Source organism: Eschrichtius robustus, chromosome 11, assembly GCF_028021215.1.
Source record: "Eschrichtius robustus isolate mEscRob2 chromosome 11, mEscRob2.pri, whole genome shotgun sequence".
NCBI classification, from domain to species: Eukaryota; Metazoa; Chordata; class Mammalia; order Artiodactyla; family Eschrichtiidae; genus Eschrichtius; species Eschrichtius robustus.
Window position 1 is genome coordinate 106,977,221 of NC_090834.1, and position 13,023 is coordinate 106,990,243.

Genomic DNA, 13,023 nt, shown 5'->3' on the forward strand with positions numbered 1-13,023 from the left:
CCATATGACCCAGCAATCCCAGTACTGGGCATATACCCAGAGAAAACCATAATTCAGAAAGACACATGCACCCCAATGTTCACTGCAACATTATTTACAATAGCTAGGTCATGGAAGCAACCTAAATGTCCATGGACAGACGAATGGATAAAGAAGATGTGGTACATATATACAATGGAATATTACTCAGCCATAAAAAGGAACGAATTGGGTCATTTGTAGAGATGTGGATGGATCTAGAGACTGTCATACAGAGTGAAGTAAGTGAGAAAGAGAAAAACAAATATTGTATATTAACGCATATATGTGGAACCTAGAAAAATGTACAGAGGAACTGGTTTGCAGGGCAGAAATAGAGACACAGATGTAGAGAACAAACATATGGACACCAAGGGGGGAAAGCGGCGGGTGTGGGGTGTGTTGGGTGGGATGAACTGGGAGATTGGGATTGACATGTATACACTACTATGTATAAAATAGATAACTAATAAGAACCTGCTGTATAAAAAATAAATGAAATAAAATTCAAAAAACAAAACGGCTTCCCTGGTGGCGCAGTGGTTGAGAATCTGCTTGCCAACGCAGGGGACACAGGTTCGAGTCCTGGTCTGGGAAGATCCCACATGCCGCGGAGCAACTAGGCCCGTGAGCCACAATTACTGAGCCTGCGCGTCTGGAGCCTGTGCTCCGCAACAAGAGAGGCCACGATAGTGAGAGGCCCGCGCACCGCGATTAAGAGTGGCCCCCACTTGCCCCAACTAGAGAAAGCCCTCGCACAGAAACGAAGACCCAACACAGCCATCAATCAATCAATCAATCAATCAATCAATCAAAGCAAAACAAAATTGCTGGGTGGAGATTTCACAGCCTAGTATAGGGGATGGAGTCCAGGGGAATGAAAGGTGTTGGGGTCCAGAGTGCTAGGAAGGGGGCCCTGGTCTACAAGCTGGAAAATTTTGGCAGGAATGCCAAACTCTTGGAAGTCCACCTGTGCCTTGGATACTCTGCAGCAGGATTTTGAACAAGAGACCCCAGTAGCACATCTTAGGTCCCAGAGGGGGTGGGAGTTCCATCCAGGGAGGCTAGCTTGCCTGGGGTGGGGTGGCAGCACCAGGGAGCACCCCCTGCTCTGATGCTTTGCCACTCCTAGGCTGGCCCTTTAAACCCAGATCATGATGTCACCTTAGACAGCAAGGGACGGGAGGGGGACTGCAGGCCTGAGGAAGGACTGCATTTCCCAGCAGCCTTGGGTGCACCACACCCCTCCCAGCAGGCACTGGCTCACTGCAGACTATTAACCAGTCCAGTGCCAGTTTCTACTGGGGTTTTGAAGCGTCCAGCCATTCTGGAGTGAGGGTGGCGTTCCCTTGGGGGTGGAATGCCTGGGGCACAGATGGAGCAGGCCAAATCTTTGGGCCTGACATAGGATTGGGCCTCTTTCCTGCCGGAGTCCTGGCATCGCCCCCAGCTTCCTGGTGCAGACTCCTGAGTCTTCCTCTCTCCCTGTGCAGTCTCCCTTGCAGAAAGCAGGAACCCAGCGCCAGTTGGACCCCTTCCCGCTCAGCTTCAGTCTTGTCCCTGGGTGCCCGCAGGGATTACCCCTTTGGTCAGGCAGCCGCTTTAATTGGTGAGGGGACTACATCTCCCAGCTGCCCCGGGCGGGAACTTCCTGACGCAGCAGCCCCCCCCCTCCACCGCCCCCGCCCCCGGCCCCCAAACCCGCGGGGATGTGCGGGCCGACTGGGGGAGGTGACTTGATGTCATCGTGAGCAGCTGGGCGGCGGGTGCCGGTGCGCACAGAGCCGGGGCTCCTGTGGTGCTGCGCGGGTCGGGTCCCACGACTTGAGGAGAGGTCCGCGCGCTGCCCCGGGCAGCCCAGAGCCCGTCGGGCGCCCGCGCCGCGACCCGGGGCTGAGTTGGGTGCACGCTCCGGCCCCCCCGGAGCCAGAGAGAGAACCCAGGAGCGCCGCCTCCCAGCGCCAGCGCCCTGAACCGGACCGCGGCTCGGGAGCCCTGAACAGCTGCTCCCCTCCCCACCGGCAGCCCCTGGAGGGTCGGCGACCAAAGTCTGGGCATCTGAGAAGTGAGTGGCCCCCCCCTCGAGAAGCAGATGAGATCTGGGGGCGAGGAAGGAGAAACTGAGGTGGGGGAGGCTGCGGGTCGTGGGGGGGCAGGGGGATGGGACCCTCATTCTTGGGGAAGTCCCTGGTGACCGGATTAGTGGAGCAAAAACGGGGGCCCCGTTCTTTTAGGGGCCAGGGCTGAGGAACGAGGTCCCCGTTCCAGGTAGGGGCTGGCTGGCGGGAGAGGCCCTGTTTCGAGAGGGGTTGTTTTGGAGTCTGGGGCCTTTCAGCCCGGGAGAAGGGAGGGCCCTGTCTCCTGTGGGAGAGGGCTGCGCCTCTCTTTAGGGTCTGGGCCAGGGTAGGAGGGAAAGAAGACTTGGGCGCTCCGCCGCAGCCCCACACGCTGTCCTGAAAGAACTGACAGGCTCTCTCTGTCTGTTTCTTGCTGACCTCTCTGCCCTGACTTCTTTTTTAAAAGAGCCAGGGTGGGAACCCTAACTGGACTCTTCCGACCCTCAGGAAGGACCTGAGACCTGAGCCATCCTCCTCTCTACCGTGCTTGCCCCCCAGGACTGGGCAGTTGCCAGAGGCCCTGGGGGGGGGGCCAGGACTGTGGCTGTGCGCCTCCCCACCGCACAGGATGGGCCCGAGTTAGTCAGCCCGGCCTCACGCAGCGTCCTGCAGGCCCAGAGGGAAGCTCAGGGGCTCTGAAGGCTTGGCCCACCGCCTGACCGCCATGGAGACGAAGCTGCCCCCCGCGAGCACCCCCGGCAGCCCCTCGTCCCCAGGGCTGTCCCCGGTGCCCCCACCCGACAAGGTGGACGGCTTCTCCCGCCGTTCCCTCCGCAGGGCCCGGCCCCGGCGGTCCCACAGCTCCTCTCAGTTCCGCTATCAGAGCAACCAGCAGGAACTCATCCCACTGCCCCTGCTCAAAGGTGAGCCCGGCTCTTGGCTCCGGGGCTACCTGAGTCCTGGAGTGGGCAAGTGAGGTTTGGGGGTGGGGTGGTGGGAAGCAGCTGGCAGCTGCCATCGGAGGGAGTCTGGACGGCCCCTTCCAGGCCAGGGACTCCACCACCTGACCGCCACCCCCCAGCCCTCTACCCTCTCTGCTGACGCATGGCCTGACTGGCCTGTCATCCTTGGAGGTGGGGCATCTGGAGGTGGCGCCACCCTGGGGGGCAGACCAGGGCCAAGGGTGGGGCCTACAGCTTGGGTTCCAGGAGGCCACTAGCAGCCCAGCTGCTGCCGGGGTCCTGGGGCAGGTGCTTAGCATGCCTCCCTGCGGTCACCGTGAAGTCCCCCCAACTCTGGGCTACAGGGCCCAACTGGCTGAGGCAGAGGGCACCCGAGAGGTCCTCGGTGCTGGCTGTTCTCCCCACTTCTGGCTCTTAGAACAGAGTGCCACCTATGAGAGGGAGGCAGTGGCTGTTTGGGCACCTGTGGAAAGCCCAGGCAGCCAGGGTCTGTTACCACGCTTGGAAATCAGGCTATCATGTTCACTGAGCCTAGGTTAGGATGAAGAGATGAACTTTACTTCAAAAGAATGGAGGATGGGACAGAAGTTGTTTGCTTTCTGCAAGGAGTGGGAGATGGCACAAAAGCATGGGGTCTGGGGGGCAGAGGAGCCTGCCTTAGGGATTAGGAGGGCCCACCCCTGCCCAGAGCTGTGGCAGCTGGGGCCCAGGCTCAGCCCCCTCCTTCCTCCCCAGATGTGCCAGCCTCTGAGCTGCATGAGCTGCTGAGCCGGAAGCTGGCCCAGTGTGGGGTGATGTTTGACTTCTTGGACTGTGTGGCCGACCTGAAGGGGAAGGAGGTGAAGCGGGCGGCGCTCAATGAGCTGGTGGAGTGTGTGGGGAGCACTCGGGGGGTCCTCATTGAGCCTGTCTACCCAGACATCATCCGCATGGTGAGCACCTGGCACCTGGCCTCTGGGGGAGGGCTTGGTGCCCATGGGAACCCTAAGCCTGCCTGCGGAGCCCCCGTGCGGAGAATAAACCCACACTCTTTGGCTTGGCCTCAAGGCCCACATCTTCCTCCCCCGCAACCCCTGTCCCAGCCCCACTGCTGCCCAGCACCCAGCCAGTGTAGGTCACTCAGTGCCTCCTGGGCTTGTCCCACCCTGCGCTTTTGCTTATGCTCTCCTGAGGCCTGGCGTGCACTCCCACCACGTTCCTGATCGCCATGGCCTGGCTCAGGTGCTGCCTCTTCCATGAAGCCTCTCTCAATGCCCAAGCTAGAAATCTCCCTTTTGCTGCTTAGAATGTCCTTAGACCTTACCACTTGCCATCTCGTCTTCCCTGCTGGACTGCACCTGATAGAGGGCACGGGTGTATCTCATCCACCCCTGGGTCCCCAACCCTGGGCCCAGGTCTTCCATGAACTAGATGTTCAGGTGATGATTGCCAAGGAGTGAACTGGTTGCTTGGGCAGGTGCTGAGGCCCGTTAAACTTTGGATGAGGGATGTCCTGGCTTCCGCCTTCAAGGGTTCTTCCGTAAAGAACCCTGACTCTGTCCCCTCAGATCTCAGTGAATATCTTCCGGACGCTGCCACCCAGTGAGAACCCTGAATTTGACCCTGAAGAGGATGAGCCCAACCTTGAGCCTTCATGGCCACATCTTCAGGTATGAGGGCTGGAGAAGACAGGGATCTGAGTTTCAGAAGAGATCCGAGGAGAGGGTAGAGGGTCTCCTTAGGCCCCGGACTGTTGGATGAGGGCCACAGGGCAGGATGAGGGGGGAGGCTGCTCCTGAACTCACCTTTCCGTCTGTTCCCCTCCTCCAGCTGGTATATGAGTTTTTCCTGCGTTTCCTGGAGAGCCCAGACTTCCAGCCCTCCGTGGCCAAGAGATATGTGGATCAAAAGTTTGTCCTGATGGTGAAGTGGGGAGCCCAGGCCGGGTGGTGTCATGGGGCAGGGGCAGGCTCTCTGAGTGGCGTGGGGATAGGATGGAAGCAACCTGGCTTGGCCTCTTTCCTAACCCCTGATCCTGTGTCCCACAGCTCCTGGAGCTATTTGATAGCGAGGACCCTCGGGAGCGTGAGTACCTCAAGACCATCTTGCACAGGGTCTACGGCAAGTTCCTGGGGCTCCGGGCCTACATCCGCAAACAGTGCAGCCATATCTTCCTCCGGTGGGTGCCTGCGCCCTGCCCCGCTGAGACCTGGGGAGGGAGGGAGAGAGCTGTGGGGAGAAGACAGAGGCAAAAGCTTCTGGGCTGGGGGGCCCAGTTTTTTCTTGGCAACATATTATGTAATGTTTGCTTATACAAATCCTGTGAGATCAGTAGAGAAAGGGTATTTATTTCCATTTTACAGATGAGGAAATTGAGGCTGAGAGATGAAGTGGTTTGCAGGGACTAGGTCAGTTCAGGGGGCCTAGGATCTAAATCTTTTGATCCTTGTCATACCAGGCCTTAAGGACCCAAAGAAAGAGATTCTTTCTGCAAATATGTATTGAGCACCAATGCCCACTGGGCATCAGGGACCCACATTGCCTTGTAGTTGAGACTGGCTCTTGAGCTAGATGGCCTGTATTTGAGTTTGGTTCAAATATTTGGGTGAACTTGGGCAAATTATTTAAGCTCTCTCCTAGTTTCCTCATCTCTAGAATGGGAATGATAACTATACTACACAGAGATAATCATCAAGATGAAATGAGGCAGTGCCTTCAAAACACTCAGTGTAGCTCCTGGACCAAGGCCGGAACTCTGAAACATTAGCTTTTATCGTTATTAGCTACAAAATAGGTGAGGCATGATCCCTCTCCTCCAGGAGCTCAGTGGTGTATTAGGTCCCTTGCTTATTAACTTTGGGGCAAGTTTCATTGAACTGCTGAGCCTTGATTTCTTCATCTGTATAATGGATCTAATAAGGCCTACCTCCTGGGATAATTTTGAGAAGTACGTAGCACAGAACAGACACTGTGAGTGTTTGTCATTCTTTTGGTTGATTGGCATGAAGAGCGAAGGACTCAGGCTAGGTGCCCGTGGGCTGGATGGGGACCAGGTAATGAGGGTTAGGGTCTCGGGGAGGAGGAGGCGAGTTGGAATGCTTCATAGAAGAGAGGTTTGAATACCAGAGGGGAAAGGGTGGGTGGGATGAATTGGGAGATTGGGATTGACATATATACACTATTGATACTATGTATAAAATGGATAGCTAATGAGAACTTACCGTATAGCACAGGGAACTCTACTCAGTGCTCTGTGGTGACCTAAATGGGACGGAAATCCAAAAAAGAGGGGATATATGTATACGTATAGCTGATTCACTTTGCTGTACAGTAGAAACTAACACAACATTGTAAAGCAACCATACTCCAATAAAAATTTAAAAAAAAAAAAAGAAGAAGAAGAAAGGTTTGAGCTGGGACCCAGAGTGGCCCTGGTGGCTGGGCTGAGAAGGGTAATAAAGAGGTGGGTGTGGATCTCAGTGGGGCCCGGTTTGGGGTTTTGGGAAGGGAGCACCGCCTCTGGGTGGGGAGAGAGTTGGATTGATGTGCAGGCTGGGGGTGGGCAGGCAGGATGACAGAGAGGAGGGCTGGGCCTGCTCCAACTGCCTTGAGCCCTTCTGCATCCTTCTCTTCCTCTCAAAGGTTCATCTATGAACTCGAGCACTTCAATGGCGTGGCTGAGCTGCTGGAGATCTTAGGAAGGTGACTCTCTCTGGGCATCAGCTGGAGCATCAGGATTCTGGGAGGAGGGACTGAGGCCCAGTCATCCCAACCCTCCTCATCTCTCCTGCCCCCTCCTCAGCATCATCAACGGCTTTGCGCTGCCCCTGAAGACCGAGCACAAGCAGTTTCTGGTTCGAGTCCTGATTCCCCTGCACTCTGTCAAGTCGCTGTCTGTCTTTCACGCCCAGGTAAGGGCCAGGCCTGGTCCTGCCACGGCAGAGAGGTCCTGACAGAGTCAGGGCAGCCACGCGGGCCTGCAGAGCCAGCCTGACACTCTGATTTCAGCCACACTAAAGCGTGAACTCACGGGATCCTCTCTCACCTTTTTCTTGACTAATTCTGTTCCGTCTACCTTAGAGAATCCCCATGACCGTTTAAGGCCGATCTCAGACATTGGCCTCCGAAGACTTCCCAGCCCCCTCCCGCTCGACCTGCCTGGGCAGGATTGAGCTCTCCTCCTTCTGTATTCCCATAGATCATGATACAGATTCCGGCTAAGGAAACTTTTGTAAAATTTGTAAGGACTAGTTTGCTGAATGTTTCCCCCGTGAGGTCGTTATTGTGTCCCCGCACACCAAGCATGGTGCCTGGTGTATCCTAGGTGGTCAGTAAATGATTGGTGAATAAGAGGATAGACATAGGAAATGAGCAAATGTCTAGCGTCCTGTCCTGGTCCCCTCCTGACCCCTGTCCTCCTTCTCTCTGTCTACTCCTCCCCCGCCGCGCCCCGCTGCAGCTGGCATACTGTGTGGTACAGTTCCTGGAGAAGGATGCCACTTTGACAGAGCATGTGAGTACCTCTGGGGGGAAGGGCAAGCCCCCACCCCCGCAGGTCTGACTCTTTTCTGCCTCAACTCCCACAGGTGATCCGGGGGCTGCTCAAATACTGGCCAAAAACCTGTACCCAGAAGGAGGTATGAAGAAGGGCTTTGACGTCCACCACAGGGAGGTTGGGAGGGCTCAGCTTCCAGAGGGCAGTCAGGGTGTGTGTCAGGGGAGATGGGAACTGCTGCTCCCTGTGTCCCTACCCCCACCCCAGGTGATGTTTCTGGGGGAGATGGAAGAGATTCTGGATGTCATTGAGCCCTCCCAGTTCGTGAAGATCCAGGAGCCCCTCTTCAAGCAGGTGGCTCGCTGTGTGTCCAGCCCCCATTTCCAGGTATGGGGCCGGAATGGGTGGGGGTGAGAGCCAGGGTATGGACTGGTAAGGTTGGCAAGTTGACCTAACGCAGCTTCCTCTGCCCTCAGTTTCTCCTCTGGACCTTCCTGGGTCTAATAATGGGGAGATGCTGGACTTAGGGTCAGGAGACCTAGGGTCAAGCCTCAGATCCACCTCCCACTGGCTGAGGAGCCTTGAGCAAATCACTTCGCCACTCTGAGTCAGATTAGGCTTCCTTATCTGTAGAATGGGCCAACAGGTGGTGATGAGAACTGAAGAGATGGTAGCATAAACACATTTTGTAAACTGAAATGGATGTTTAGCAAACGTCCATGAATGGGGTGGATGGTTGTCATGACTTTTCCGCTTTCTTAGTGGCCTTAGATTTCATTAGCCCCACTTCAGAGCCCAGCAAGGCTTCTCCACACCATCCAGGCTGGCTGTAACCGGTGTTCTCCTACACGTGTGTGCAGACTTTCTCTCATTTTTATGAGCCATACCTGGTGGTTGTCAATTTTTCCTCACAGTGACTCTGGCACTTCAGTTTACTGAATACCTCATTTGATTCTTACAACAGCCATATGGAGGTAGCTATTATTAGCCCCACTTTACAGATTTGAAAACAGAGGCTGAGGGGTTAAATACCCTGTCCAAAGTCACGTGGCCAGTGTGTAGTGGAGCCAGGATTCACCTCTGAGCGTTGGACTCCTAATCCAGTGTTCTTTTCACCTCACCATGTTGCTTCCTCCCGTGGGTCAGATGAGCCCTGAAGACGGGGTGTGTGGAGGTCAGGGTGCCCTGGGTTTTGGGTTGGGGATGGATACCAGGCCTTGCATGTGCAGGGAAGCCACTGCCAGGCGCTTACTCTGCCATCTCGCTGCCCCAGGTTGCAGAGCGGGCTCTGTATTTCTGGAACAATGAGTATATCCTGAGCCTCATTGAGGACAACTGCCATACTGTGCTGCCTGCTGTGTTTGGGACCCTCTACCAAGTCTCCAAGGAGCACTGGAATCAGTGAGTACCCAGGCCTTGACCTAACCCACAGAACCTGGGGCAGGGCCAGCCGGTCCAGAACTGGGGTTCCTGCTAGCTGGAGAGGATCAGGGAAGGCACCCGAAGATGGCAGAGGGGTGGTGAAAGGGGCAGGCAGAGGGCGGTGCTTGTGGTGTTCAGGGCTGCATGCTGTATTTGGGACACAGGGACAGGCAGAATGCCAGACAGGGAGGTGGGACCCAACTGAAATTGCTCTCATCTCTCACCCCCTCCCTGGACCCTGCCAAGAACCATTGTGTCTCTGATCTACAATGTGCTCAAGACCTTCATGGAGATGAATGGGAAGCTGTTTGATGAGCTCACAGCCTCCTACAAGCTGGAAAAGCAGCAGTGAGTGCTGGGAGGCTGGACATGGAGGGAGAGGGGAGAAAAGCAGAAAAGAACCAGTTCCTAATGGTTGGAGGGAACCGAAGAGGACAACCCACATCCCATCTGATCAGATGTTTAAAGTCTCTCCCTATGTTTTTGCCAAGTGCTGGGGCATCCAAGCCCAGTTATCCCCTGCATCCTCCAATTATCCTCCCAAGTACTTCTTCCAGGTAGGGAGCATCCTGTACTTCAGCTGGGGCCTCTCAGGGCCAGGCTGATCCCTTTACTCCATGAGCACAGGCTGGGACCAGTCTCTCCTTAGTGCCTTCTCCCCTGAGTGGAGTCTCTTTGCAGGTGGGGTGGTGGTGAGGGAGGCTGGATTGCAGGTGGGGCCCCAGGTAAGGGAACTGCCTCACCCTCTCTCCCCAGGGAACAGCAGAAGGCCCAGGAACGTCAGGAGCTGTGGCAAGGCCTGGAGGAGCTACGGCTACGCCGGCTACAGGGGACCCAGGGGGCCAAAGAGGCCCCGCTCCAGCGGCTTACACCCCAGGTGGCCACCGGTGGAGGTCAGAGCTAAAGATCCCCAGAAGGGGAGGAGCTAAACCCAGAGCTGTCAGTCCCTCCATCCTCCCTCCTGCCCAGGGGTCCAGAGAGATACACACCTACTCCTGGCCTTGCCAGAGGGGGCTCGGAGGGCTTCCTGCCTGGCCCAGCATGGGCAGTTTCCACTGGGGGGAGAGGAGGAGAGATGGGGGTCCTGGCAACAGAACTCTCAGGCCCTCCTGGCAGGACTTGACCAGGGCAAGCTTGACCAGGAAGCTGCCATCGGGGATCTGCCTCTGCCCCACAAAGCTGGGCTACAGACTGCAGGCAGGTGCCCACCCCCTGCTCCCAGCCTAGGGCAAGGGGACTCGGCCCCTCACCTGCCCCACCTTGTGCCAGCGGGAGGTCCTTCCTCACCCCACCATGGGATCCATGGTCTATTTATTCTCCCCCAGCTCACCTGCAACACAGACATTATCCTGGGCCTGGGGCACCCTCCTTCCTTCCCTCCCCTCCCTTGCCCTGTACATCCTTGTCCCCTTTTTATTTATTGGGCAGGGGGAGGGGTGAGGGCACAGGCAGAAGATTCCCTGTGTCCTGGGGCAACGGGGGGTGGTCACAGTAACCATGGTCTGTTCCCCTTTCCCTGGCTGGGGGTAGATTTAATAAAGAGAGAAACTCATGATCTGCTTGCTTTATTTAGGACAAAGAGGGAGATGAAATGATGAAGGACTGGTTAGGAAGCCAGGCAGAGGTGGGGAAGAGGCAGAAACGCCCCCTCTTCTCACAGGGTTGGAGCTGTTGTCCTTGCTGAGGTTCAGGATATGTAGGATATACTCCAACATTAAACCCTCTGACCAAGGGGAGGGTGGCGGGAGAAGGATGGGCTAGTAGCGCGAGAGGCGACACATGTCACACTGGCAGGCCCTGGCCGTGAAGATCTCCAGCTCCTCCCTCCGGTCCCCCCCACAATGCAGCTGCACCTTCACCTGTGGGAGAGGTGGGTGTCTGTTCCAGTCCCCTTTCTCAGGCCATCTTAGATCCCCGTCTCCTCCGTCTCCCCTACCCGCAACGAGCACCACCGAGCTGGGCCCCCTCACCTTCCTCAGGCTGCTGATGGTGCAGCACTGAGAGACGGAGGTGATGTTATGTCGATAGCCACTGGCCACCAGCACCGAGTAACGGGAAGGGAAGGCGCTGGACTCGCAGTGGCCCACGCAGGCCTGTGCCACGTGGGAGCCCTGGCAGGTGCCTTGGCGGTCACTTCGCACCGTCACATTGAAGGCTAGAAGAAGACAGGCGAGCGGTAGATGGTGCCTTGGCGGAGGCTCGCCCAGCCCCTGTTGCCTGAGCCTCACTGGGTCCCTCGAGGGTGCTGCCTGCCCCTCTGTCCAGTCCATCAGCTCTTTGCTCCCGCCCAGCGCTCTGCTCCCAGGGTTACTTACGGTGCAAGTAGCAGCCTGGGATGGCTGCCTGTTGACCCTGGCCTTCAGTGACCGCCAGGACCAGCAGGCAGAGGAGCAGGGTTTGGGGGGACGCCATGGGCATCTGAAACACAGTGGGTAGATGGATGTCTCTAGATGGGTGTGCAGGTGGGAGGGGGTGTTCTTTCAATACTGCATGCCTCCAGGTGAATGAGGCAGGGCTAGGTTGGTCTGTCTGACTGGGGTGAGGCCTGCCTGTGAGGGGCTGTCTTTTCCTTGTACCTGCCTTTGGGTGCGTGTGCATGTGGATGTGCGTGTCTGCCCGGGTCTCTCTGGATGCGTGTGAGTGTGCGCAGCTGTCCCAGTGTGACTTGTGTGTCAGCCCACTGCCGTGATTCTCCCCCGGAACCTCCTCCACCATCTGGACCACAAACCTCTGCCTCCCTCCATCTGCCCCATCTATCTGCCCGCAGGACCCTTATCTGCAGTCCCCAGGCCCTCCCAGGGCTCTTCCTGCCTCAGTGAGCTCACCACTTCCAAGGCCCAGCAGCTGAGTGGCTTGTTGAGTGGCTCCTCTGGCCTCCTGCTGGTCTCCAGGCGGTGCTGGCTCTCCGGGTTTTTATTTGCCATCATTCTGGAGCCACGCCTTCTTGGAGATCGGCTTTCAGGCCTGCCTTCTCTGCCTGAAGCCTCACAGCAAAACCACCTGGGAGATCCTGCTCTTCTCTGAGGTGTGGTCCTCTAGGGCGGTTTCTGCTTCCCCTATGTCCAAAAGCTGCTGGTGGCCCAGGGCTGGGAAGTGAGGTGTAGAGAAAAGCCCAGGAGCTGGTGGAGTAGGCAGCGTGTGTGCAGCTGGGGAGAGAGGGCTCTCACTGGGCTGAGTTGTGGCCACCTGGGTTCTCTTCTTTGCTATGTGACCTTGGGCAGGACACTTCTGTTTAGGGCCTTGCCAGCCCATCCTTAAAACTATTAAACTCAGCCCTGCCTGTCTCTTTTACCCACTGCAAAGGAAAGGGTGGAGAGGAGATTCTTATGGACAACGGAAATGCTATCAGTGGGGGGGTCTCCTGAGAGACGCTTGGTGGCAGAGCCAGGGAGAGTCAGGGGGCTGGTTCTAAGTCTGTTTCAGAGCTTCACTTTCACTGTCAAGTGGATGACTTCTCATTCCGGGGGTCAGCTACAGAGTGGGGCTTCCCCTAGTTTCTGGACTAACAGGGACCTGACTCCTGGAAGTGCCTGAAGCTATCAACCCCTGCAAATCGATCATTTAGTCCAGCCCTGGCTCTGGTTTTACAGGTGAGGCAACTAAGGCTCAAGAGAAGGAAAGTTACTAAAGGTCACACAGCTAGTTCATGTCAGGGCTGTTTTGGAACCCAGATCTCCTGCTATTCATGCCTGGTGCTAAATTACACTTGGGGCAAGAATGTGGCAAGTTAGAAAAAGACCTCTAGTCAGCAGGAGCCACAGGGGCCGGGGCAGGGTAGCGACCAGAAGGAAGCCTGTGTTGGTTCTGTCCCCACACACCCCAGAGCTACTGACTCAGTGACCTGCTCCGAGAGGCAGAGCCAGCCACAGACTGCCAGAGCTGGAAGGCACTGAGAGCTCATCAGATCCTACCCTTTCATTTTCCAGATGAGACAAACAAGAACCAGAAAGGAAAGTGACTTTGCCAAGCCTTCATTATAAGCTTGTAAGTCAGAATGGCACGCAGATCTCCAGATTCTGGAGCTGTGCCTTTGAAGAGCTTTGTAAAGCGGGCTGCGTTGGGGACAGCAGGGCAATGGCTGTACACACAG

The 13,023-nt window shown here is 56.5% G+C and overlaps 2 protein-coding genes across 3 annotated transcripts; one reads left to right on the top strand and one right to left on the bottom strand.

The window, feature by feature from the left end:
* Positions 1-1,356: 1,356 nt before the first annotated feature.
* Positions 1,357-10,485, top strand: PPP2R5B (protein phosphatase 2 regulatory subunit B'beta). 2 transcript variants are annotated; one of them, XM_068555116.1, is made up of 14 exons: positions 1,357-2,083; positions 2,542-2,998; positions 3,773-3,969; positions 4,585-4,686; positions 4,847-4,939; positions 5,065-5,195; positions 6,659-6,718; positions 6,819-6,927; positions 7,476-7,529; positions 7,603-7,653; positions 7,779-7,898; positions 8,785-8,912; positions 9,180-9,281; positions 9,690-10,485. In XM_068555116.1, the coding sequence occupies exons 2-14, from the start codon at positions 2,800-2,802 to the stop codon at positions 9,835-9,837; spliced, it is 1,494 nt and encodes a 497-aa protein (XP_068411217.1). In that variant the 5' UTR covers positions 1,357-2,083; positions 2,542-2,799; the 3' UTR covers positions 9,838-10,485. The 2 variants fall into 2 exon arrangements, with proteins under 2 accessions (XP_068411217.1, XP_068411216.1); XM_068555115.1 differs by having other exon boundaries at positions 2,583-2,998.
* Positions 10,486-10,667: 182 nt separating this feature from the next.
* GPHA2 (glycoprotein hormone subunit alpha 2) lies at positions 10,668-11,351 on the bottom strand. The gene is made up of 3 exons (XM_068556774.1): positions 11,249-11,351; positions 10,904-11,088; positions 10,668-10,792 (listed from the first exon to the last, which is right to left on the bottom strand). Exons 1-3 carry the CDS (start codon positions 11,349-11,351, stop codon positions 10,691-10,693), a joined length of 390 nt encoding a protein of 129 aa, XP_068412875.1. The 3' UTR covers positions 10,668-10,690.
* Between the last annotated feature and the right edge of the window lie 1,672 nt (positions 11,352-13,023).

Coding starts and splice junctions, on each gene's coding strand:
- PPP2R5B (XM_068555116.1), top strand. CDS start 2,800: ATGGAGACGAAGCTGCCCCCCGCGAGCACCCCCGGCAGCCCCTCGTCC. Junction 5,196..6,658: donor TGCAGCCATATCTTCCTCCG/GTGGGTGCCTGC, acceptor TTCCTCTCAAAG/GTTCATCTATGAACTCGAGC. Junction 9,282..9,689: donor TACAAGCTGGAAAAGCAGCA/GTGAGTGCTGGG, acceptor CTCTCTCCCCAG/GGAACAGCAGAAGGCCCAGG.
- GPHA2 (XM_068556774.1), bottom strand. CDS start 11,351: ATGCCCATGGCGTCCCCCCAAACCCTGCTCCTCTGCCTGCTGGTCCTG. Junction 11,089..11,248: donor CCCAGGCTGCTACTTGCACC/GTAAGTAACCCT, acceptor GTCTTCTTCTAG/CCTTCAATGTGACGGTGCGA. Junction 10,793..10,903: donor CCATCAGCAGCCTGAGGAAG/GTGAGGGGGCCC, acceptor CCTCTCCCACAG/GTGAAGGTGCAGCTGCATTG.